Source organism: Macrobrachium rosenbergii, chromosome 24 (assembly GCF_040412425.1).
Source record: "Macrobrachium rosenbergii isolate ZJJX-2024 chromosome 24, ASM4041242v1, whole genome shotgun sequence".
Classification (NCBI taxonomy): Eukaryota; Metazoa; Arthropoda; class Malacostraca; order Decapoda; family Palaemonidae; genus Macrobrachium; species Macrobrachium rosenbergii.
Window position 1 is genome coordinate 36,264,748 of NC_089764.1, and position 23,760 is coordinate 36,288,507.

At 36.5% G+C, this 23,760-nt stretch overlaps 2 protein-coding genes across 2 annotated transcripts in view; one reads left to right on the plus strand and one right to left on the minus strand.

Annotated features, from left to right (window-relative positions):
* The first annotated feature begins 2,149 nt into the window (after positions 1-2,149).
* Positions 2,150-2,947, plus strand: LOC136851849 (tigger transposable element-derived protein 1-like). Its single transcript, XM_067126161.1, has one exon. The coding sequence runs from the start codon at positions 2,150-2,152 to the stop codon at positions 2,945-2,947; it is 798 nt and encodes a 265-aa protein (XP_066982262.1).
* Positions 2,948-11,015: 8,068 nt separating this feature from the next.
* The window catches only part of LOC136851850 (uncharacterized), a 144,652-nt gene continuing 131,907 nt past the window's right edge, over positions 11,016-23,760 (minus strand). Inside the window, 3 exon segments of the mRNA XM_067126162.1 lie at positions 11,016-14,438; positions 20,600-20,691; positions 20,694-20,790. Of these exon segments, the coding sequence (XP_066982263.1) occupies positions 12,981-14,438; positions 20,600-20,691; positions 20,694-20,790 (1,647 nt within the window). The 3' untranslated portion in view covers positions 11,016-12,980.

Below are 23,760 nucleotides of genomic sequence, written 5' to 3' on the forward strand. Positions count from 1 at the left end.
GTATAAACAGAGAGAAATTTTGTGATTTAAAACATTTTCATCTGTATGTATGGTAGTACAATGTATGCTTGCCTTTCAACAAGAAGTACCACTACCAAATACATACAGTATCAGGTAGTCCCCAGTTTACGACGGGTCCGGCTTACAACGTTCCGAGGTTACGACGCTTTTCAAATATATTCATCAGAAATTATTTCCAGGGTTACGACACATCGTACGCTGATCCAATGGAAGAAATATGGCTCCAAAACGGCAGAATAATCAAAATTTTGAGGGTTTTTTTATGAAAAACCCAATAAAAATGCAGTTTACATCGTTTTCAATACACCCAAAGCATTAAAAGTAAGGTTTTCTTTGGATTTTTGACGGTTTTCGACAATTTTTCGGCTTACGACGCGGCATAAAAACGGAATCCCCGTCGTAAACTGGGGACTGCCTGCATTGGCAAAATTTTAAAGGATTACTTACTTACCTTCATTCCCAAATGGTCCCCCCCTTTGTGCTTAATCTACAACTCAATCCTGGTTAAATGAAAGAAATTTCTAATAGAATAAATTTATTTCTCAACTGTATAAACAATTCTAAGTATGCTTGGTAAAAATGAAAGCATTGACTTACATTCCCAGATTAAAACATTTTTGAACATAAGGCATAAAAATTCTGACTTAACAGATATGAGAAAAAGTGTTTACGAAACACTAATTATGTACTACTGTGGCTTGTGGCTTTCATTACAACATTTTCTCCTTTTGTACTCTTAGAATGCACAACTGTTAACGTACAGAGACAATATTCTATTCAATAGGCCCACCTACTTCAAAATTGTCCATAAAAAATATGTATGGTTTATGGTAAATTAACCTTGTAAATTTAACCATAAATGTAAATGCTATATGGGACAGTAATGCCACTGACAAATTATTGAAACTTAACTTTAACATCTTTTCCTATGACCATCTTCCTTCCCATCTAACCTTCAAAATCAAATAATAAAAGGACGACAAATGTTGCCTTCATTTCTTATTTTTCATTCTGGCTGCTGCCATAAAGTATTTTTCAAATAAGTCAATGAGTAGATTAAACTCAGGGCTCAGTTTACTATGCAAATCGAGTGAAGCACAGTAAAACTTTCAATAATACAGAACTTAAAAATAATGAGTGTCTCCTCATTAATTCAAAAACAGAAAACTTGAATCTAATGATTTAATTGTTCATGTCCTTAAATGTAATAAGGAAAATGTATCAATAACTATAAAAGATAGACTTTTTAAATAAAATTATAAATATGGAGTTAATCCACTAACATTAAATACAGTAAATAAAATGCAATGTGATACAGTATATCTATTATATCAATTCAAATATCTTTTTCCAAGTATGCTGCTTTGAAACAAAACTAGAACTGTCTTCCCAAAACAAAGAACTAAAACAAATGGCTCAATAAACATTGAATTTCAAGTTCCATAGATGTAAACCAATTAATTTTAGCAATATAGACACCCCTCTACTTACGAACTTTCAAGATACGAACATCCTTGCTCGTAAATTCAATTTGTGTTTGGAGCACTCCGGGCCGCAACCCACAAATCCAAAGTTTGTTGTGAGGGCCTGCCTCCACCTAGTTACAATTTCTGCTGCCACCCATGCTGGACAGAACCATAGCTGATGCTACTACACATCCCAGTTTCTTTATACCTACACTAGTGCTAAGATTTCATTTCCTGTGTGGCAATTCAGTCGTGTATTTTTATTGTGAAATATTTACCACATCCATTAATATATCATGGCAAGCACAAGGCCACTGATGTAAGTGGTAGTGTTAACAAACTAAAGTAGCTATAGTAAAGAAGTTAGAAAGTGGTGAAAATATGGTTGACGTAGTGTGCCATTATAAGATGAATTGCTCGACCATTGGCACAATTTTGAAGAACAAAGACAAAATTATGGCACACGTGAAAAGTGCTGTGCCAATGCAGTCAACAATTAGAAGCAAGAGAACGGGGAAGGTGGTACAAGAAATGGAAAAACTTCTGGGTATCTGGATGGAACACCAGAGACAAAGGTCTGTACTGCTTAGCCTCATGCTGATTCAGGAAGGCTAAAAGCCTTTTCGACGACTTGAGGGCAAAGGCTGGCGAAAGTGCTAAAGATGAAACGTTTGCTGCAAGTCATGGAAGGTTGCATGAATTCAAAAAAACAAGCCAACTTGCATCACGTGTCCGTAAGCGGTGAGGCAGCGAGCGCTGACAAAGCAGCAGCCGAAAAATTTCCCATGATGCTCAATGAAATCATAGATAAGGGAGGTTATACCCCTCAGCAAATTTTTAACATAGACAAGACAGGCCTTTTCTGGAAAAAAATACCAGACAGAATGTACATCAGCCACAAAGAGAAGACGATGCCACGATTCAAGGTGGCGAAGAATAGGCTAAAGTTACTGCCGAGTGGCAATTGTTCAGGAGACACGAAACTGAACTCTCTCCTTGAGCATCGGGCAGGAAATCCACAGGCACTGAAAAATATCACAAAACTTTCTCTACCTGTAATCTGGATGGCCAATAAGAAAGCCTGGGTGATTCTTGCTGTATTTGATAACTCGTTTTTCCATCACTTTTTCCCTGAAGTCAAGCTGTACTGCAGGGAGAATAACATTCCATTTAAGATTCTCTTAATTTTGGACAATGGCCCTGGTCACCCACTGTACCTAGATGATTTCCATCTGGATGTTCAAGTTGTTTATTTGCCACCTAACACAACTTCTCTCATTCAGCCAATGGATCAGGACGTAATAGCAAATTTAAAAAAATACTACTCTCTCTCTAAGTATAGGCAAGTGTTAACGGAGATAAATGATGCAGATGTGATCTTACGTGACTTCTGGAAGGGTTACTACATTTATAATTGTGTAAAGAACATTGATGCTGCATGGCGTGAAGTAAGTAATTGAGACAACATGAATGGAATATGGAAGGCCTTGTGCCCACAGTTTGTAAATGACTTCAGAGGTTTAATCAAGAAGAGGAAGAAATGGGAATTACTAACAGTCTCATCGACATAAGTGAAAAGTTAAACCCTGACATAAGGGAAGAGGATTTTCAAGAGCTGTTTGAAAGTCATTCATAGGAGCTGATGAATGAGGATTTGATGGAACTGGAAGAACAACAAAAACAGAAGAACGTGAAAACAAACAACAGCTTGTTCCCATAAAGAACTTTGAAACAAAATTGATGGCCAAGGGGTTTTCTCTTCTAGTAAAAGCGTTCACTATTTTTGAAAATCAGGACCCCATGTTGAGAGATTCTCAAAAGTAGCAACAATAGTCAATGATGCTTTCCAGTGTTATTGTATCATATACAATGAAAAGAAAAGACAATGATGAAGAAATCTTTGCCACAGAAAGCAAAAATGAAGAAGATATCGACAACCCGCCACCCCTGAATTAATTTCACACCCCCCCCCCTCTCATCATCCATCACAAGCTTACGGCACCAGTTTCAGAGGTAAGAAAACTATATGTATTTTACATTGATTGTAATATCATAATTTGTTTAATGTCAGGTCTTATATATCATTTGCATTAATAAAATACTCTATAAAATACTGTAACAGTACTAGTATTTGGCTTTAATATGAAAAAACATAAATAGTACTGTACGTATTGACTTTGAATATAAGATGTTGAACTTATGAACAAAATAAACTTACGAACAGCCGTTTGGAACGTAACTAGTTCGTAAGCAGAGATGCGTCTGTACCATTAACCCCAGTTAATGGTACTGCTGAATTGAGCAGAGTAATAGCTTAATAAGAGAACCCATTTCACATTAATTTTACCAACTTATTCATGTTTTTTCTAAAAATTTATTTTTTTTACTTAGTAGAATTATAAATACAGCTCAAACAGACAAGAAATAAAATCAATAACAAATTCTGAGTATATCTATTTTAAAATATTTACGAGATTTACCGAGATGGGGAGATGCAGTACCTTTTTTGTGAGGTGTATGTTTTTTCTAATATTTCTTTGCAAAATTACAATTATAGCTGACATACTATCATAAAAAATAAGAACTAAAACCAACAGCATTCCCTGGGTATGTTTATGAGCAAATAAATGAAAAGACATCCTGGAGCCACAGAGAGGCAGTACATAACCCCCTATGAAACCTCAAGGCATAGTGATCTACGTCTCTCCAATAGTGAGCTACTACAGTTGCCACAAGTCATTTATGGCCGTCTGAAATGATACAAACATTTTTCCCGCTAAATTTATCCAAACCATATGGCGCGTAATATTCATAAGAGGTAGCCCGGCGTTCGCTCAAAACCTGTTACAGTTCCACATATGATCATGCCCGTCCATTAAGGGCTAATGATATTCCTGGGATTCTCCCATCATTTCCTTAAAGAGTATTCTCTGTCACTTCATAATTGATGTACCTACAATGTGGTTCTATGAAAAACTAGGTCCTTCTGTGAACTGCCTATGTTAACAGGGTACTGGAAGAATGGTTTTTTTTCATCTCACCATTTGGCTGGAATATGTTATCCATCTGGTTGTGAAAATACGACTCAGATATAGTTCATGACCATAACTTTGACTGGCTCAAAGGATTTGTTCTTGAACGAGATTACAAGTGGAGTAAGACGTGGTTTGAAAGGTTAGACAGCTAAGTATGATATGACCAAAGAGAAATAATGAATACTAAAAGGCAAAAAAATGCAGCTGGAGGATAAAAGGGCGATGCATAGTTATTTCTCTCTAAAAAAAAACTGCCTCATCATCACTGTCAACCATTCCACTGTAGTCTCTGCAATCGATACTCACATCCTCATCATCTACACTAAGGCAAAGCTCCACGAGAGTAAAAAATAATAAATGGGTAGATTCAGCCTAATCTGACCATGTATGCTCATGAACCGACTAATCACAAAAAATTAAGAAGAGAAAATGAAACCTGGCATTTTGATAGAAGAAACTACATTACCAAACAACTTTTCTATTTATTGTATACAGTATGTTAATCCTTGTCCTTGCTTTTCCATTACTCCTCACATCTTTCTTGTCGTAAAAAGTGGACAAGATGTGATGAGTACATATGGCAGAAAAGGTTGGGGACATTAAAAACCTTAAACCCACTACCTGGTCATAAGTCGTCATCTGTATGCATTTGATTTCCTTGACTTTTATTCAGTATGTTGGAAACTTCCTGTGATGTATTTTTTTTTTACAAACTGATATATATTTGCTTAGTTTCTTCCTCCCTTTGAATTCTCATATTCTCTTATTTTTTTCTATACAATATACATGTACACTGATTTACAATACTCTAAACTGATGTGATTAACATAGCATACTGTCTAGGATGTACTAACATCGTCGTCACCATTGCCGCCAACAGATTTGTTGCACGGAGGCCCTCTTCGAAATTCTATTACTTGACAAGATTTTCATCTACTATTTGATGAACCCCTTTCACCCACTAAACCCCCTTATTTACATCCTTGTCAACAGTGGCCATGGTCTGAGTGTGTAACTAATAATTAGTTAGGTACGATCAGTCTCTTTAGCATAGTGCAATAAAGGGTAACCCAGTGGAGAATACAAAAATCAATTATAATTTAAAATGAAAAATAAAATATCTGTGCTGATAAATTGATGCTATCTTCTTTGCTTCCATCAAAAGTAGATAACTCTAACAGATAGCCAAGACAATAAAACTCTAAAATTAACCATAATCAAATTATAAGGCCAGAAGGATGTCAATATTTTATTTTTTAAATATTTACTTCTGTGCCACAAGAACTCATTTTAAAAATTACAAATTGATAATAAAAACGCAATATAATACTTAGTTTCTCAGAAACAAAAAATGCAATTATCAGTTACCTGATCACAAGCGTCCAAACCATCGCCAATATTCATAAGAAACACAACTCTACCTTTCAATAAAAAAAACCAGCATACGAAAAAAGCATTCACATAAAGGCGAAACCCCTACCAAAAAGGTGAAAATAAAACTAAAAATAAGACAGACTATATCACAAGAAGCACACTGCTGGATCCAAACAAGAAATAAAATGTTTAGGCTGAAGAAATATGGTCAAAACAGTGTTTTCCCTTAATTTCACCAGACAACTTGACTCAGTATACCACCTTTGACCATGTGTAATGGTATTAATAAAAGAAATAGCTTCTACAGTAATTAGAATTATTATAACTTTAGTTTACCTAGAGACACACCATTGTGTTACAAGACCTTATGTCCTTAGTAAAGATGATAACTAAATGCATATCCAAATTTAGCAAATGCAGTAGTTCTGTGACATAATTACTAATAATATCATACCTTCTGTCATTCACCAAAGGAATTTACTTCTTTGCTTAACCGCCACTGCTAGGTGATAGCAGAAACCAAGTGAGTCGGTGAGGAGGAGGAAAATTTTTGAACATATATGAGTAGTATCTGTGAAACATGTTTCAAAAAATATTCCTGTTTTCATTCACTTACAAAAGCTCAAAAGCTATTTAGAAAGGAAATGAGTAACCCTTTCAGCTAGACCCAATCAGAGACACGTACTCAAATGTAAATCTCTGGTCTCCTCTCATCAACAATAGGAAAAAACATTCATACCAAAGCATGATCAAATTAGCTACTCACTATTCTGTTCAAACCACAAGACTAAAGAGGTATGCATGGTGATACATGATGCTTCCTCAAGTTCTGATCTCTTACAAATACAAACTAAAGAGGTATGGAAATATTCCTTCCTGATAAATGGTCTGTCTCCCTAAAGCGAGGTACCCTGTCAAATGTAGCCTTGCTTAGTTACGTTTTGGCGGGTTTCCTTGATATGCTTTTTGCTTCCTCTGTTGCAGTCATCCTCAGGTCCAGAAACCAGGAGCAGAGGTAGATTTTGTTCTATGTGGTGATGCCTTGGGTGATTTCAGTTCTACCTTGACAGGCTGAAGAAGGCCCAAAACTAGATCTAAATGTTTCTACAAGAAATGTTCCCTGGTCTCAACACACTAAAAACTTAAGGGTTGCTAGTTATGTTCTTCAAAAGGTTTCTTCAGCTTGTTTGTAGAACTGGATGTCAGTCCAGTTTTGCCTGGATATACTAAATTCCTATTCCAGTGTTTGCTTGCCCCCTTTTTTGGTTACTGGACTAAAAGAACAACCAGAGACCGTCAGTCATTATTCTAAATCACTCTAGATCTCTCGAGTTGTCTCAGACATTATTCTTCACCTTTCTGGATCTCTCAACTCCGAAAAAACTTCTGAAGATTGATTTGATTTGATTTATGAGTTTAGTCTCACGACCTGGCAATGGAACCATTTGGTTAATTTGTACTCTTCTGAAGGTAGTTGCCCACTAAAAAGGTATTCTGAAAGAGACTAAATATGACAAGTCTTCCCTCAGTTTTTCTTCACGGTGCTGCTCCTGATCAACAGCATACAATGTGAGTGCCAATCTTAAAAGGAAACAAATTTACTACACATCCAACTAATATTAAGATTCAGAGCAAAATTACTGCGGCTGACTGGGAAATGCACGAAAAAATAAACTGTACACCACAAGATTTGGTTTTTTCTTTTGCAGAATTCATTTTATTTGTGTCTAAATCTAAATTTATTAGCAAACTTCTGATGATTTTTGAGATTGTTAAAAACAAAAAGGCTATCAGATATGAAACAATCACAAACCTCCAAGATGCTATTACTATACAGAATTTTGTTTTAAGTTAAGCATACCTTAGTTTTACCAGACCACTAAGCTGATTAACAGCTCTCCTAGGGCTGGCCCAAAGGATTAGACTTATTTTACGTGGCTAAGAACCAATTGGTTACTTAGCATCGGGACCTACAGCTTCTTGTGGAATCCGAACCACATTATAGCGAGAAATGAATTTCTATCACCAGAAATAAATTCCTCTAACTCTTCCTCAGCCGGCCGGAGACTTGAACTTGGGCCTAGCGAGTGCTAGTCCACAGCTCTACTAACTTTCCCAACGAAGAGCCTAGAATTTTGTTTTATTGTTTAAGGGGAGCGACAACTGCCGAATTTCAAGGAATTGTCGAATTTTAGTTCTTAACAGTTTTCAACTGTTTTATACCTAAATAAACATATCCTAAAGTGATAATGCTAAAAAAAATTTAGATTGGTTTATTGACAATTTTGTTCATTGCTTATATGACACTGAACCACAAATTGTAAGGAAAAAAGGCTTGTAAAAAAACTCTGTATAAATAATTCAGGATAGGATCAAGTAAGCTATACACTGTTTTGGATTGTTTTATGTGTAAATAAACATATCTATAAATGTTATTGCTAAAAAAATGTTTAGATTGGTTCATGGACAATTTTGTTCATCGCTTACATGGCACTGTGAATGACAAATTGTGAAAAATGTAAAAAAGTCTATGAATGATTAAGGATAGGATCAAGTTTGAGTTAGACACTGTTTTACGCATAAATAAACATATCTAGAAACGTTATTGCTAAAACAAAGTGTTTAGGTTGGTTCATGGACAATTTTGTTCATCGCTTTTAGAGCAGAGAACGCATGTACAACAAGTATGACATTAAAAAATAATTGTCACCCACTAAAATACCCCATTTTCTCTACATGATGTGTCAGAGAAAACAGGTTTTAATGATATAGGGACGACTTGCTCAAGAAGTCCAAATTCTCTCAGGATTTTTGAAAGAACAAAATTTTTTTTGCTTTGTCTTTTTCTCAAAACTAAATGCTTATTTCTCCAAGAACACCGAGCCAAATTCAATGAAACTTTTACAGTGTACTATAACTATATATCTTTACTTTGTTGTTGGGAAAATAAATTTTTTGTGCAACTTTGAATTTTGCCTATTAATTTTGAAAAGTGATGTCATGATTTTTTTCAACTACAAAACAAATGAACTTAAGAGGTTGAATTTCTAAAACTCCCCACAGAAGAATTTTCATTATTTGTTGTAAAAGAAGTAATAAAGATTTGAAGCAAATCCCTTCCATCACAAGGTAGAAACAGTCACTTAATTTATAATGGGGCCCTATGGCATCAGAACTCCCCTTAAGTTGTTTTCAGAGTGAGACCTCTGGTAAACTTTGCTTTCCTCATGATTCTTTTGATAATAAACGCAGGACTGAGTAACTACTGTAGATGTTGAGGGAATACCTAAGCAAGTAATGTGAAAACCTTGCCTGAATTTCCATCTGGTCTAAGTCTTCACCTGTGGTTTCTAACCCTTTCCAATGGTTGGCATCTTATAAATTATTATGAATTGCTCATTAGCTTATCACAGGCCCAAATAATGGAAAGTAATTCACCGTATTCTGCTTAAAATTGTACAATCCCAAGCATGTCCTACAATAATGTTATATTTGATACACAGTATTTATAAAAAAAGTACCCACTGAAAACAGCTACCTTACACCAAAGCCACGGCATCCATATAGTCACATTCCAGGGTGCAACTTCTTTACTTCCATTTTCACCATCGTCGATATCATCATCCTACACATTGCCACATCAGGTTCTTTTATAGTTTAGCTGTTAAATGAGTTCTCTCTACCTTCCTCTGTTGAGTGCATACTCTTTTTTATCCATTAACATGGTTTCCCTAACCATTCCATTATCAAATCTCAAGACCTCTTCCTCTAATTCTACTGTCAACACCAAGCCATCTGCAAAAGATAGCTTACAAGTGGCCTCCCTTTCTGGCCTCTGTTGTAGTTTCCTCTATTAGTATAATACATAATATAAAGCTCAGTCCTGATTGTTGATGGTCATAAGCATTTACCTCATTTTCTCCTAATATACCTGGCACTGTTTTCACATATTTTGTTTTATGGTAGAGTAAAATTACTTACTTAATAAACGTTTTTTGGCATCCTCTTCCTTCATAATGCCATCAACAAGATAGCCTTGGTACTTACTTAAATGCCTTCTCAAGATCTACAAATATTTTTGCAAGGTACTTGGTTAACGTATCTTCAGTAACTACCATCCATCCCTCCCATTCCCTATCATTAAATTTCCTACGTAGTATTTTTTCACGACACAATTTCTCTTAAAAACTAATTTCAAAATCTATTAAACAATAGGAATAAGCAATGAATTCAGCTCTTTTTTTTCTACTTGAAATGCAGAAATAAATACAAAATCAGATACTGTTTTACAGCACAACAGATTTTGCATACAAACCCAGCTATGTCTATATTTGTGTGCAGATTATTATAATCATTATTATCATTAATATATCATTTAACCAGATTACTGAGCACATTCTTAACTTTCATATAAGACCTTACTTAATATATTACAAATCCAAGATTCTCAAAAATTTGTTTTAAAGGGTTGTTTCCAATACTTCATATACAGTAAAGCCCCTGTATTCGCGTTCTCATGATTGGCAGACTCACGCATTCGCGGGTTTCTCTGTGGAACATATCTAGCCATTATTCACGGAAAATTCGCCCATTCACGGTATTTTTCACTGAGAAATATTCACTAATTACTGTAATTTCATATAATTTTCATGAATAAATGCACTTTTTGTGATAAAACTATTAAAATAATCAGGTATAAGCATTTTTACCAGGTTTTTCTTGTGTTTAAACTATCAAAATGGGCAGTTACAAGTGTTTTTAGAGGGGATTTAAGTATTTGCAGATTTTAGCTATTCACGGTGTGTGTGTGTGTATGTTACGCATTCCCCGCGAATACGGGGGGTTCACTGGACAGAGTGGGTTGAAAACTGGAAAATTACAAAAAATATTTTTAGTGTCCTAAATCATCTCACTTAGGACTGGGTCATGTAGGTTATTCATCAAATATCCATGGGTCAAACGAGTGTGACCAATTCGAAGACAGGGTAGTATTTCAAATGAAGACCTCCACAACCCAACGGTTGGCTTAATTTGTTTTAATTTGTTATTGGCAGATTCTTTATTCCACAATGCCTCCTATTTACCTAGTATCAAGGGTTTTATAGACAGAAACCAGTGATGCAGTTTTGCATGTAATCAACAAAAAATCTTTGATGCCATTTGCATAAGAAACACACACAAAAAACTTCCATTAAACACAATGCTTGGTACAAGAATGCTAAGGAATAAGGGTGAATGTAGTTTGGATTGGCCAGACGAACAAAAATATTCAAATATCTTTTACATATCGTACATACAAAGGGGAATGGAAAAAAATGGTAACATACAAAAGTAAAAATAAAAGGTGAAGCAACCAAGTTGTAAGTATGGGCTAAACGCAGCCACCATTACCTAACAGAGCAACAGCTTCATGCAGAAGTGGAAAGTACATATGAGATCAGTATCAAAGAACTATTTACGATACAGTTGTCACAGACGTCCTAAAACAAAAATAGAGATATGGGTTATAAAAATTATGGAAATAAAGTGAGAAAATTAAGAAATTAGGAAAGAATGGTGAATACAATGCTGGATAGGAATAGTAAGAGTACCTACAATGAGGAGTCCACAAAAATGAATGTAATTACAGTGAAGGCAAGCAGATAAAGGAGATAAAAGTATATAATGGAAATCACGGTAATTTTGTAAAAAAACCAAATAAGGTCATAACAAAAGGATTCATGCTGCTGAAACATGGGAAGATGAAACTTATTGTTGTTGTTGTTGTTACATATAGCCAACATAACTCTTAATGATGAAGCAAATCATATCCTTGCTGCAGAGAAGTTTCAGCATACATATGTAAACATATGCAATAAGCTGTGGTTTCCAAAATGAGGAAGGTGACAGAAAGCAACAAGGATGACGAATCAAATAATCCATATTTACCATGTCCTAAACAGGACATAAAGAAAATATGTGATCCTGAGTTACTAAAAAAAAAAAGGAAGCACTCACAAGAAATCAAACACAAAGTTGGTTATTCCACTACTGGGAATGGGACCAGAAATATGATTAAAATAAATAAAACGAAGAAACTGGCGTGGATGAAAAAGACATCAAGATGGGAGTAAATTTGAAATGATATCAAGCCACTGAAACTTTTGGCACGTCAACGTTTAAGTTTACATTTCAATCTCCAAAATATATAAATCTTTGATGGAGTTTTCCTATGCCACAGAGAACAAGTTTTTCCTGTAGATCCTTTGTTGTTTTTAGATTGCTCTTAGATTTCATCAGCTATTCTATATCTAAACTTTCAAACAAGAACTTCTCTATGCATGAAATCTTCCTCAGTATTAAAGTAACACAGAACATCTCGCAATAACAATAATAATCTCAAGGGGTACAAAAAATGAAAACTCAGGTATAATGAAGATTATAAATTTCCATTTTAAGTTTCTAATTAATTTTGTAAAATAAACACCATTCAGTAAAATCCAAATGAACTGAAGTATACTACTTGTGAACCTATAAAATCCAGATAATCTTTTAGAACTGAACCTGGGCCTAATTCAGAATAAAATTCCACACATCAAAAATTGTCCCCAAGAAAATTAATATGCCCATACAAATTACCCTGTACACTATGGTAACCTAATATGAATGAGCTTCCATCTCAAAACCCTACAGAGGAAAAAAAGCCACGGTCCTATGTGAGGAGACGAAAAGGCAACAGCTATTTTTAAAGAAATCCCCTTTGTGACTACGCCCATGTCATGATGAACTTTGGTAACATTCAAACAGACTTTCTGTCCCAGTACTAATTTTGGAATAACAGAGAGCATATGATTTAAGTAAGTTTATGTTCACACACATAAATAACAGTAAAATTATAACATTCAATAAATGTTCACTGACAATACTTAGTTCCTAGTTTTTGTAAAATAGGGAAAATAAATTTTTAATAGGCATTATAAAAATACTCATTCAAAAAGCTATTCAAGATTGCCTTTTTGTTCATATTTTTCATCTTTTTAACAAAAGGAGAAAATATGTATAATGAAATTACAAGAGAGAAAGAAATCATCACTTACTCTGAAGACTATAACAGATTCTGTAAGTTATCAAACATCTGTAGCAATGCAGAAGCTTGTTTATGGTGACTCTCCTGAACAGAATTGAAAGCAGTTATTAACCTGTCTTTTTCCTGTTTCCGTCTCTTGTAGTACTGGTTAGTCAACTCCATCAAGGCTTCTTTTCCTTCACTGTCATGCCTTTCCAACTGAGCCAGAAAATTTTCCTCTATCTTTGTACTGCTTACCATGCAGACACTTTTATTACCAATGTCTTGTATTTGCTCTATCTTCAGTGGGGACTGTGACTTACGTTTCCTTTTTTTCACAGTCTCTGTGGACTTGAAAAGGCCACCTCTGACCTTTTCATTGGCAAGAAGCTGATCAGTTTCTGAAGGGGGAGAGTCAGAAAGATATTCCTTTTGTACTGTTTTACTGCATTGCTTTAACAAATATCTGGCAGATACTGTGAGTTTTGCTGTCTTAATGTCAAGTCTGGTTGGAATCTTTTCCTGTGCTGAAGCATGATCATTTTCAGTCTCAATAACCTTGGAACACTTCTTTCTTTTCACAAGCATCTCTTCCTCACCGACATGTTTTCTTTTATTGGAAGGTGTTGAACTTGTTGCATCATCTCTGCATTTCCTAGATTCCTGAAGTGGCGAAAAAGATCCATCACCGTTAGGAGACTTTGGAGGCCGTTTACTTGACAATACCAAGTCACTTTCTTCTTCACCTTCTTGGTTGGGATTCATAACAGAAAGATAATTTGTACTGTTGGTCAATTTTGATGACTTCTTATCTGAACCTGGTTTCATTGCCTTCACTCCAACTCTTAAATGTGGAGTGGTGGTCACTTTGAAAACAAATTTGACTTCACTACTGTTTGGACAACCAATATTTTTATTCGTGGGAGAGGTGTCCATGCCATTTTTCTTTTGGGCAACATTATCTCCATACTTATTCTCTGAATTTGTGCTAAGTACTGGCTTACACCCACTACTCAAATCATTTCTTTGCAGTGCAGATACTGTATTCTGGACATTATCATCATCTGTATCTGTTTCTTCCTGATCACCATCAAAATCGGAGTCAGAGAAGCTATCCAGTTCATCACTAAACTCAGAGTCATCACCAAATTCATCAGCATCACAAACATTTGCCAGATTAGACTTTCCGTTAAATGTTATCCTAAAAACAGCTTTGCTCTCTTCAATTTTCCTGTAGTTTTCTCTCACTTTCTGTAAAATGAAATTCTTCTCATCCAACACAATATGTGACCATTTCTGCAACATGTACACAAGATTGAGCTGCCTTTCAAATGCCTCATACCCTCCATGCTTGAATGTTGACAACATATACCCCAGCTGATAGAGGAATACATTTGGTATTTTTGTCAGATCTTTCTTTCTTGAACTCTCTGGCATGCACTGCTGAATGACACTATCAATCAGAATATTAAGTTCCTCAATGCTCCAGTTCTTTACCTGAAAATAAACAATGATATCCTCTATTATCTGAAAATATGAAATGGGATACAATTATGTACTTGCCTTTCCAATGATTTTCACCTTTATAAAATATTTCATTTAGAAGTGGCACAAATGCTCAAATGCAAGAACAGATGGAACTCAATTACTGCTTTCCACATGTGGACGCAAATGCAAACCAATTTTCTACCTTTCAGACAACTAACACATTTAATAAATAACTATGTATATCAACATATACTGCTTCAGAGAAAAGGCAATGTCACTATATGATATCACCTCTTAAAAACATTAAGTCTGTTTATGATTATAAGAGTCCAAAACCCCAAAATCTTTATATACACTTACCCTTAACCTAACACGGCATGAACTTTTAATCCTAAATTTCACCTGTTAAATTTTGCTTCGTACAAACAACAGAGAATAGAACTAGATGCCATAAATATACACAGGTAACAAAAAGTAATTTTTGTGTACTTTGAAAAGCACTAAAAAAAAAAATTTACATTGGTAACACAGATTACATGGCATGTGGCTAAAGCTATACGTGGCATACCAATCAACTTCTTTTTCCTTCAGTTATTTTCTTTGATTCTCTCTACATATTGCAGTTTATTGAAACCAGTCCTTTCTTCAACCAACACCACAATGACACTTCATTCAGACTTGACACGCAAATCTTATTTTAGAATAACCACGAATATGCAAAATGACAAATTTATTAATCAATTTGTATTTTTCATAGCTAACAAACCTGCTGTCTTATCTTATGGATAATTCTTCTAGTGCCAGCTGGAAACCAGTAAAAATAACAAACAAGGAACTGGTGGCAACGAGGTAGGCTGATAGGCCTAGGTGGCAACCGTCAAGTTCCTTCACACATGTGGTGAAAGAAATGACGCCCGTTTCTTCCATCCCAAAAAACTTGAGTGAGGGGTGGCTAAAGGTGGGCCATATAGGTTCACCCCACAGGTTTGTTAGCTATGAGAATTACAAATTGATTAATAAATTTGTCATTTGTTCATATGCAGAACAAACCTGTGTCTTAACTTATGGACAGACTCACTTTGATGGGAGGAAAAGAAAGTCCGGAACCAACGAGGTTCAGCACATTTGGTAACTCTTCCTGGCATATAGAAGCCTATGGAAGGGAACCAAAGCCTCTGACATAATAAATAAGTGATTATTTATCAGTCAGACTTCTGGAAACCCGTACAATGTGATGAGACAATGTAGGAGGAAGTTAAAGAACTATATCTGCAGATAACAAACCTTCATGGCCACCAATAGTTTACTATCAATCCTCTCTCCCCTTGCTAGAGAGGGGAGGGACTTGCTTTTGTCAAAGTTTTATATTCATGCAGGAATAAGCAAAACTTAACAAAAAGGCCGTAGCCTCATTTGTATCAGACCCAATCGAGCACACAATGGAAATGGAATGACTTCTTCGCCCACCAGGTAAAGAGGAAAAGAAAGGAAACTGAAAGAGACCAGCCATCCCATTCATTCTCACTTTCATACCATCATCTTAGGTAAGATACAAACTGTCCCATGCCCAAAGAAAAAAGTGTCTAAGGACCTGTGAGCAACGCTCCACAGATAGAAGGAAGTGAAGGTGGTCTGACAAAGCCCTGTGCCAGCCTTCAAAATCCTTTGAACAGACAAGCCCCCTAAAATCATGTGCTCTTGCCTGCACTGTGTTAAGACTGGAGCATGAAGTCAAACTACAGGCTTGTCTGAGAGTCTCGCGCAGCCAAAAGTAGGCCGTATTCTTGGACATTTCTTTCTTGTTCCAGACAGTGCTAAGGAAAAGTCTTTGGCACCCGGATTGGCGATGGAGAGCCCTTCTCAGGTAGCAGTGTAGTGCTCTGACATGATAAAGGAGCAATTCATCCAGATCATTATCAACAACGTCATTAAGAGATGGAATTGAGAAAGAATCAAATCTGTCATTATGACAAGAGGGGTTTTAGGTTTTAGCCTTGAATTCTGGGACAAATTTGAAGGTTACGGCTGTCCAACCCCTAGTATGCTTGACATCATAAGATAGGCCATGGAGTTCACCAACTCGCTTCGAGGAGGCCAGAGCCAGCAGGAAAATCTGATTAAAATAAAATGGTAGCCTAGCTATAAGGCTAGAGATTAATAAAAATAATTTCCTTTTATATAGCCTGTACACTTAAGCATGATCTAAATAATCCAGGACTAAGCAATACCTCATATTAGGTTTAGTGATAACCTTTTACGAAACATCCTATTATTGAGGACTAGATGAAATAGTAATCTGTGGTGCATGAAATGGTAGCCTAGCTTTAAGGCTACATATTAAGGTACTGTAATTGTGTTTTATATAAAGAAGACTGGTTAAACCCATACACTTAAGTGTGAATTAAATAATCTGGATTAGAGAATAACCTAGATTAGGTAGGTGATAGGCTAACTATAAGGTTACACATTCGTAAGTTACTGTTTTATACAGTAGACGAAATAGACTAGGACTGGATATAAACAATAAGGGTTAGACAAAAATGGTAGCCTAACTACAAGGTTACATATTAGTAAGTTTCTGTTTTTATATAGCCTATACATTTAAGAGTGATCTAAAATAATCTGGATTAGGCAATACCCTATACTAGGCTAAGAGAGAACAATTTAGGAAATCTCCTATTACTGGTCTAAGCGGAAGTTTTGTCCAAATAGCCTACGATTAGATATAAACAGAATCCTTGGCTTAATAAAATGATAACATGACAAATTTTAAAAGTAATTTGTATTTTTTGTAACTTTACAAACCTGAGGTCCTTTACATAAGGAATTACTTTCAGCGAAGCTGGAACGACCATTAAACTTTCGAACAAGGTGGTTAGGCAGTTAACTACCATCCTAGGCAGAAGCCCCGTCTGCCTGGATGTAAACATTCCAATTTGCCTTTCAGCCCAGGCATCAGATTGAGGGGTGGCATGCGGTGGGCATAAAACTGTAAAGGACCTCAGATTTGTATAGTTAGCAAAAATACAAATTACTTTCAAAATTTGTCATTTGTTCCTACACAATATACAAACCCTTGGTCCTGTACATAAGGAAGACTCACTTATTGGAGGAATCCAAGATTGTCTCTGAACTGACTGGAGTTCGCTGCACCTAGGTTTCTCTTCCTGGTCGATAGAGCGAGGGAGAGTACCATGCCTCTGACATAATGAACAAAGTATAAGAACTGCAAGATCAATTGTCAGACTTCTGGGCCTTTTTGAATAAGTGAGAGACTCATAATCTGATAAGAAAACAGGCTAGGACGAATCGAAGAGTCGGTGACACTAAGGCAATTACAGGTATTGGGTTTGTCTTATTGTCAGAGTCCCCTTCCTCCCCTTACTAGAGGAAGGGGCGGATGGATGGGGCAAAAGCCGAAGCACTGGGGTCAAGAAAGCCATTCAGCGCCGCAATGAAGAGAAAATAAATTATGCTAAGGTAAATGAATTTATGAATTAGTGAAGGAAATGATTAATAAAATGAAGTGAAGTGGCCAATGAATAAACATATGAAGTTTAATGAATGATGTGATATATACATAATGAAAAATTTAATGTCATTAAAATTCTGTGATGTAATAAATATATTAGAAAATAATTAAATATCGTTAAAAGTTTTTATACTTTAAAAAAAGAGATAGCAGAAATATGTGCTTCATCTCCCAAAATGTCAGAGAGGGATTTACCCAGGAAATATCTTTCTCTTCAGTTAAAATATCTGGGGCAAACCACCAGAACGTGCTCCACTGTTAGTGTCTTGTCACAGTAAGCACACTCTGGAGGGTTGCTTCCTAAAATAAACTGATGGGTTAAACGAGTGTGCCCAATCTTTAATCTGGTTAAAATAACCTCTGTTCGTCTGCCAAGCTGGAATGACGAAGACCACGGCAGTATATTATCTCTAATATTTCTATATTTTGTATTATTGGCAAGAAGAGGAGAAGTCCACCTTTCTTGCCATTTACTTAAAACATAAGATCTAATAGGACCTTTTAGGTCTGTAAGAGGCACTTTTCTGAAAGAGGTTTCTGATAAATTACTAGCAGCTTTTGCTTCCCTGTCTGCCATCTCGTTTCCGCAAATCCCCAAGTGAGAAGGAACCCAACAGAAAGAGACTGATTTACGTCGACAATAGATACGAAAAAGCCACTCCTGAACTTTTTTAATTAATGGATGAAAGCTATTAAATTTTTTAATAGCTTCTAAAGTGCTTTTAGAATCTGAGTATATGACAAACTGGTGTCACTACTTTGAAAAACTAAATCTAGGGTAGAGACTACGGCTGTTAATTCGGCAGTCAATACTGATGCATTCAAAGTAAATCTAGGGTAGAGACTACGGCTGTTAATTTGGCAGTCAATACTGATGCAGAGTCAGGTAATTTAGCTGTGTATGCCGTATCACCAAAGATAACAGAGTAATCAACACCACTATCTGACTCTGATCCATCTGTATAGATCTTTGTATAATTAGCATGGGTAACGTCGTGCTCTAAGAATTTTCCCTAATCTCTTCTTCAATGCAGTCCTTTTTGTTAAACAATTTCTTTCATACTAATGTTTCTGGAATAAGCCATGGAGGATTTACAGGATATTCTACTTCCAGGACTTTCAGGGATTTAAGATGATTATTCCTAACACCCTCATTCAGTCGAATTTCAAATGGTTTAGAAGCTCTTGTACAAGAAGAACTTTGAGAGTCTGTTTCCTTTAGTGCTTGAAAGGAGGGATTTTTGGGAGCACTTTTCATTCTAGCCACATATAGCAACCCTAGCTCTTGCCTTCTTGGATCAAGGGGAAAATGATCTGTATCGACGTATATGCTTTCAACAGGTGAAGTTCTAAAAGCCCCTAAGCATATTCTCAACCCCCTGTTGTGTACAACATCCAGTTCCTTTAGCTTGGTTTTATAAGCTGAGGAATAAATTTGGCAGCCACAGTCTAGCTCAGATCAACGCAGAGAGTCATATAGCCTCAGAAGGGATTTCTTATCAGATCCCCAACTAAACCCAGAGACAACCTTTAAAATGTTCAAAGATTGTTTAACAATCTTTAGGGCATTCATGTGGCTAGCCCATGTTAATTTATGGTCTATAGTCATCCCCAGAAATTTTACTTCATTTTCATAGGAAGGACAGACCTCTTCCACACACCGGCACCTGGTAAATCTTACTGCAACTGTTTTGGAAGAGGAGCATTTAAAACCATTCTCATCAGCCCACTTAGTAATAGCATTAAGAGACCTTTGCAAATGTTTACAGACAGACAAGGAATTACATCCTGTGCATTATATTGCAATGTCATTGACAAAAAGCGAGCATTTAACAGGGGGCAAGATTTCTTCAACCACACTATTTATTGTCACTGGAAAGAGTGATACATGATTCATGCTGAACCACAGAAAGGAGAAGTTTATGCAAATGTGTTTATGATGACTAGATATACAATAAAGAATATTTTTCAGCTCATCATAACCATTTTATTTTCAACTTTTCCTCTCACTAGGCTAGACAAGAAACATATTCATTTTACTTGCTTTTGTCCTTTATTCTTTTTGCCGGAACTCTTATAAGGTCTAGTCTTTAGAATTCCCATTTCTCCATGATTATCTGGGCTAATTCTAAATCAACAGCTTTTCTGACCAACTGCTCCTCATTCCTTATCTTCATCATATGGCCAAACCATCCTGGTCTTTGAAATTTCAATCTTTATCCAGCCTCCTGATACCACATCTCTCACCAATTCTTCATTCATAACATGATCTTCCCTACATACTCTGGCCATGAATATTAATAATCTACAGGCACACCTTTTAAAATTATAAAAAAATGTGAATGTAAATAATATTCACACAGATCACACTCAAGAATGAAGTAAAATATATTTAAAACAATCCCGTGCATAAAAAAGCTCCCAACCCGTCCCCATATCAAAGCATGGGTGAGACTGTGGAGGAAATTATCCCAATGGGGTGAGCTAACTTGCATGTTTCCAATAAAAAAAAAGCATCTTGCATTCCGCACATAGTTTTGGTGAATATTCGCTTACATCATGGAATTTGTAAAATAATGATTTGTAATTTGCAAAGATTCATCTATAAAGCAGAGTACAGTATTTTATATGTAGTTACCCATTGCCATCCAGAGGTAGGTACTGCCTGTAGCCCATAAGCCACCAGAGGATTTGGATGATTTTGCCACAAACCATCTAGATCACTTCCAAAGGTCCTTTATCCATCGATGAAAGAGAATCAGCTTGAGCATTGTGCAGTTGTACCAAAAGGTGCCAAATTCTGTTGATAATGTTGAATAAAATATTGGCCTTGAAAAGTTAAACTCACTTTTAAACTTATGTTATTTATTCACTAGTGTGCAAATATAAATCATCCAATATTATTAGATGCAACTACACTTCTCAAATACATTTGTATCAAGTATGATCACTATTAGTGTGTATCAGAAATGCAACTATTTGTCAAGAAATGCAAAGACATAAAACAAAATAAATTCTTCCATTCAAACCTCTTCACTCATATATATCCCACATTCAGGGTCATCTACGACATGCAGTATTTTGTCAAACAGACAGAAGAAGAGCGTAGAGGCTCAGGGCAAGGGGCACCTGGAACCAAGAGCAATCTGCTTCATTTTGCGTATAGTCTGAATTGCAAGCTACAGTTTTGGAGGGGAGGTTCAAGCTGCTGAACACCCCAGATTTTCTGATGGTGACCTGCAGGATTTACAGGGAGTTCCTGGGGAAGAGAACAAGCACAGAGCTAAATGCTCTGATAAAAACAAGGAAGATCCTCTGAAATTGTAAAATAGAGCACACGTAAATGAGCAATTGTTCCCATGACTCACAAAAGAACAAGCACCTCGTATTTGTGTCATACATGAAGTTTACATCACTAAGGAACTATAAATGAGAGATGACAACTACGATAGAGTCTCCCAAGTCCTTACTAAAAGCAGGTACTACTTCTTGTGTTATAACTAATGCGTCCATCCACTTGTGCATTCTACCTCCCACACAGAAATTAAAAAAGGTCGGTTACTCCTTCAGGTGCCTGCCATGAAAACTGCAATGACCTCAAGGATAAGTTTTAATCTAGAGATATGGAGAGAGCTTTGACTTTGTCAACAAGAGTTTTAACCTCACCCATCCGTCACACTGCTATATGCTCTTAGGGTAATTTGCCAAAGTCAAAGCATGATTGTCCTACAGAAATCTGCCTGAAACAACTGATGAAGAGAAACAGCCTACAAATATCTGCCCTAGAGTTACTTGTCCTTCAAAGGTAAAGGAAAGTAGCTTTAACTGGATAATAAAAATCTTCATCCAAAGAGTGGTAAGCAAGAGCAGGGTTGACAGTCCTGTGTTATGGTCCTGGCTACCTACTGTTTGCATCTTCTGCAAGAAGTCACTCAGGTAGACAATCTTACCAAATTTTAAGCATTTGGAAGGTTGATTTTACCTGAGACCGCATGAAGCTTGCTGGCATGTCCTGAAGATGTAAAAGCCAGAAGAAATACTGTGAGATATAGTGAGGAAGCCTTGTGCAAAGGCTCATAACAAGGCTTGGTAGCGCTCTCCAAAACTAGTGAGAGATCCCAATGAGAAGGCTTGAAATGTTGGCACAGCCTCTTAAGCTTTCACTGAAATAGCTATATTTAATCCACTTAGTTTAGAGACCCGAGAAAGAACAGGCCTGTCACCCTTAATCGTCAAGACCTACAATTCATTCTGATGCCTCAAAAATATGACATTTTTATAATAAAATAAGATTTTATATCATACTTACCTGTTGTTTACATATAGCTGTAATTCTCGATCTCGACAGAAAATTCAAAACTGGCGGTCCCGCTAATATATGGTCAGGTGATACGACTACCCCGCCCTCTACCGGGGTACCTGGATCCATTTCCATCAACAACTAATCATATTTTCTATGTCCCCTTGTCCCTTGCGGGAGGCGGGTGGGAGTGTTTTATATGTAAACAACAGGTAAGTATGATATAAAATCTTATTTTATTATAAAAATGTCATTTTTATACATGAACTTACCTGTTGTTTACATATAGCTGATTGCCACATTGAGGCGGTGGGCATGGACAGCTGTAAGTGTTAAATGGAAAAAACCTGAGATCATCAGGCTAAGAAAAACGTCTTAACTTTGGATCCTTACCTGCTAAGGAAGCTGTTTTCTCGGTTACTGCCTCTGTAACCTGCTATCCTTAGTGCAACTGCGGGGCCTAGTAGCTCAGACGCAGGTTGCTATATGGAGAAAAGTCTGTTGGCCCAGCCGTCTTCGACACAATCAACCAGAGCATATAATGCCCCTGCTCAGGCGCAGTACTCAAAGCATCCACCATCATATCACCCAACCATAAAAAAAACTCACACCAACCTATTAAAATTAGACCTACTAGGCCATCTAACCTCTTAGGCTCTAGTAGTCGACCAAAAAAAAAACTTCTGCACCCAAGGAAACTAAGGAGAGGATCTAGAGCCTCTGGTTTCCTTGCCCATCACCGTGTCAGACGCAATAAAGGGGGCCCAACGTACTGCAGTCTTCATATGTGGTTTGGATCTGTCTCAGATAATGCGAGGCAAAAACCGACGAACATCTCCAATAAGTTGAACTTAGAATGTCCTTTAAAGCCATGTTCTTCTTGAAGGCTAAAGAAGTTGCAATAGCCCTAATTTCATGAGGCCTCACTTTTAAGGGGAAATCCACATCCCTTAATTCCTTGTGTGCCTCCTGAATCAGTTCTTTCAAAGGAAAGCAATCCCATTTTTAGATAGAGGGTTCTTGGGGTTCTTAGTTGAGCACCATAAAAATCATGAGTTCCTCTTACACTTCTGGTCCTGTCCAGATAGAATTTCAATGCTCTGACCGGACAGAGAAGTCTCTCCGTTTCTCTTCCACCCAAGGAGGATAGGCTAGCAATGGGAAATTCCCTTGGCCATGGATTACTAGGGTTTTCGTTCTTAGCTAGGAAACACAAGGTGAAGGAAACTACAGCCTTATCCGCACAAAAACCAACTCTTTTGTCCAGAGCATGAATCTCACTTACTCTCTTTGCCGAGGCCAGTGCCAAGAGAAAGAGAGTTTTCTTAATTAGATTCCTAACGGAGCAGGAACTCAAAGGCTCAAAAGATTTGGAGGTAAGCCACTTTAGCACCACATCCAAATTCCAATGCGGTACACGAAGAGATTTGCCTTTAGTGGTAGCAAAGGATTTAAGGAGTTCTGCAATATCTTTGTCTGAGGAAAGGTCTATACCTCTA

Bases quoted from the DNA above. Each gene is read 5' to 3' on its own strand.
- LOC136851849 (XM_067126161.1), top strand. From the start codon at position 2,150: ATGAAACGTTTGCTGCAAGTCATGGAAGGTTGCATGAATTCAAAAAAA.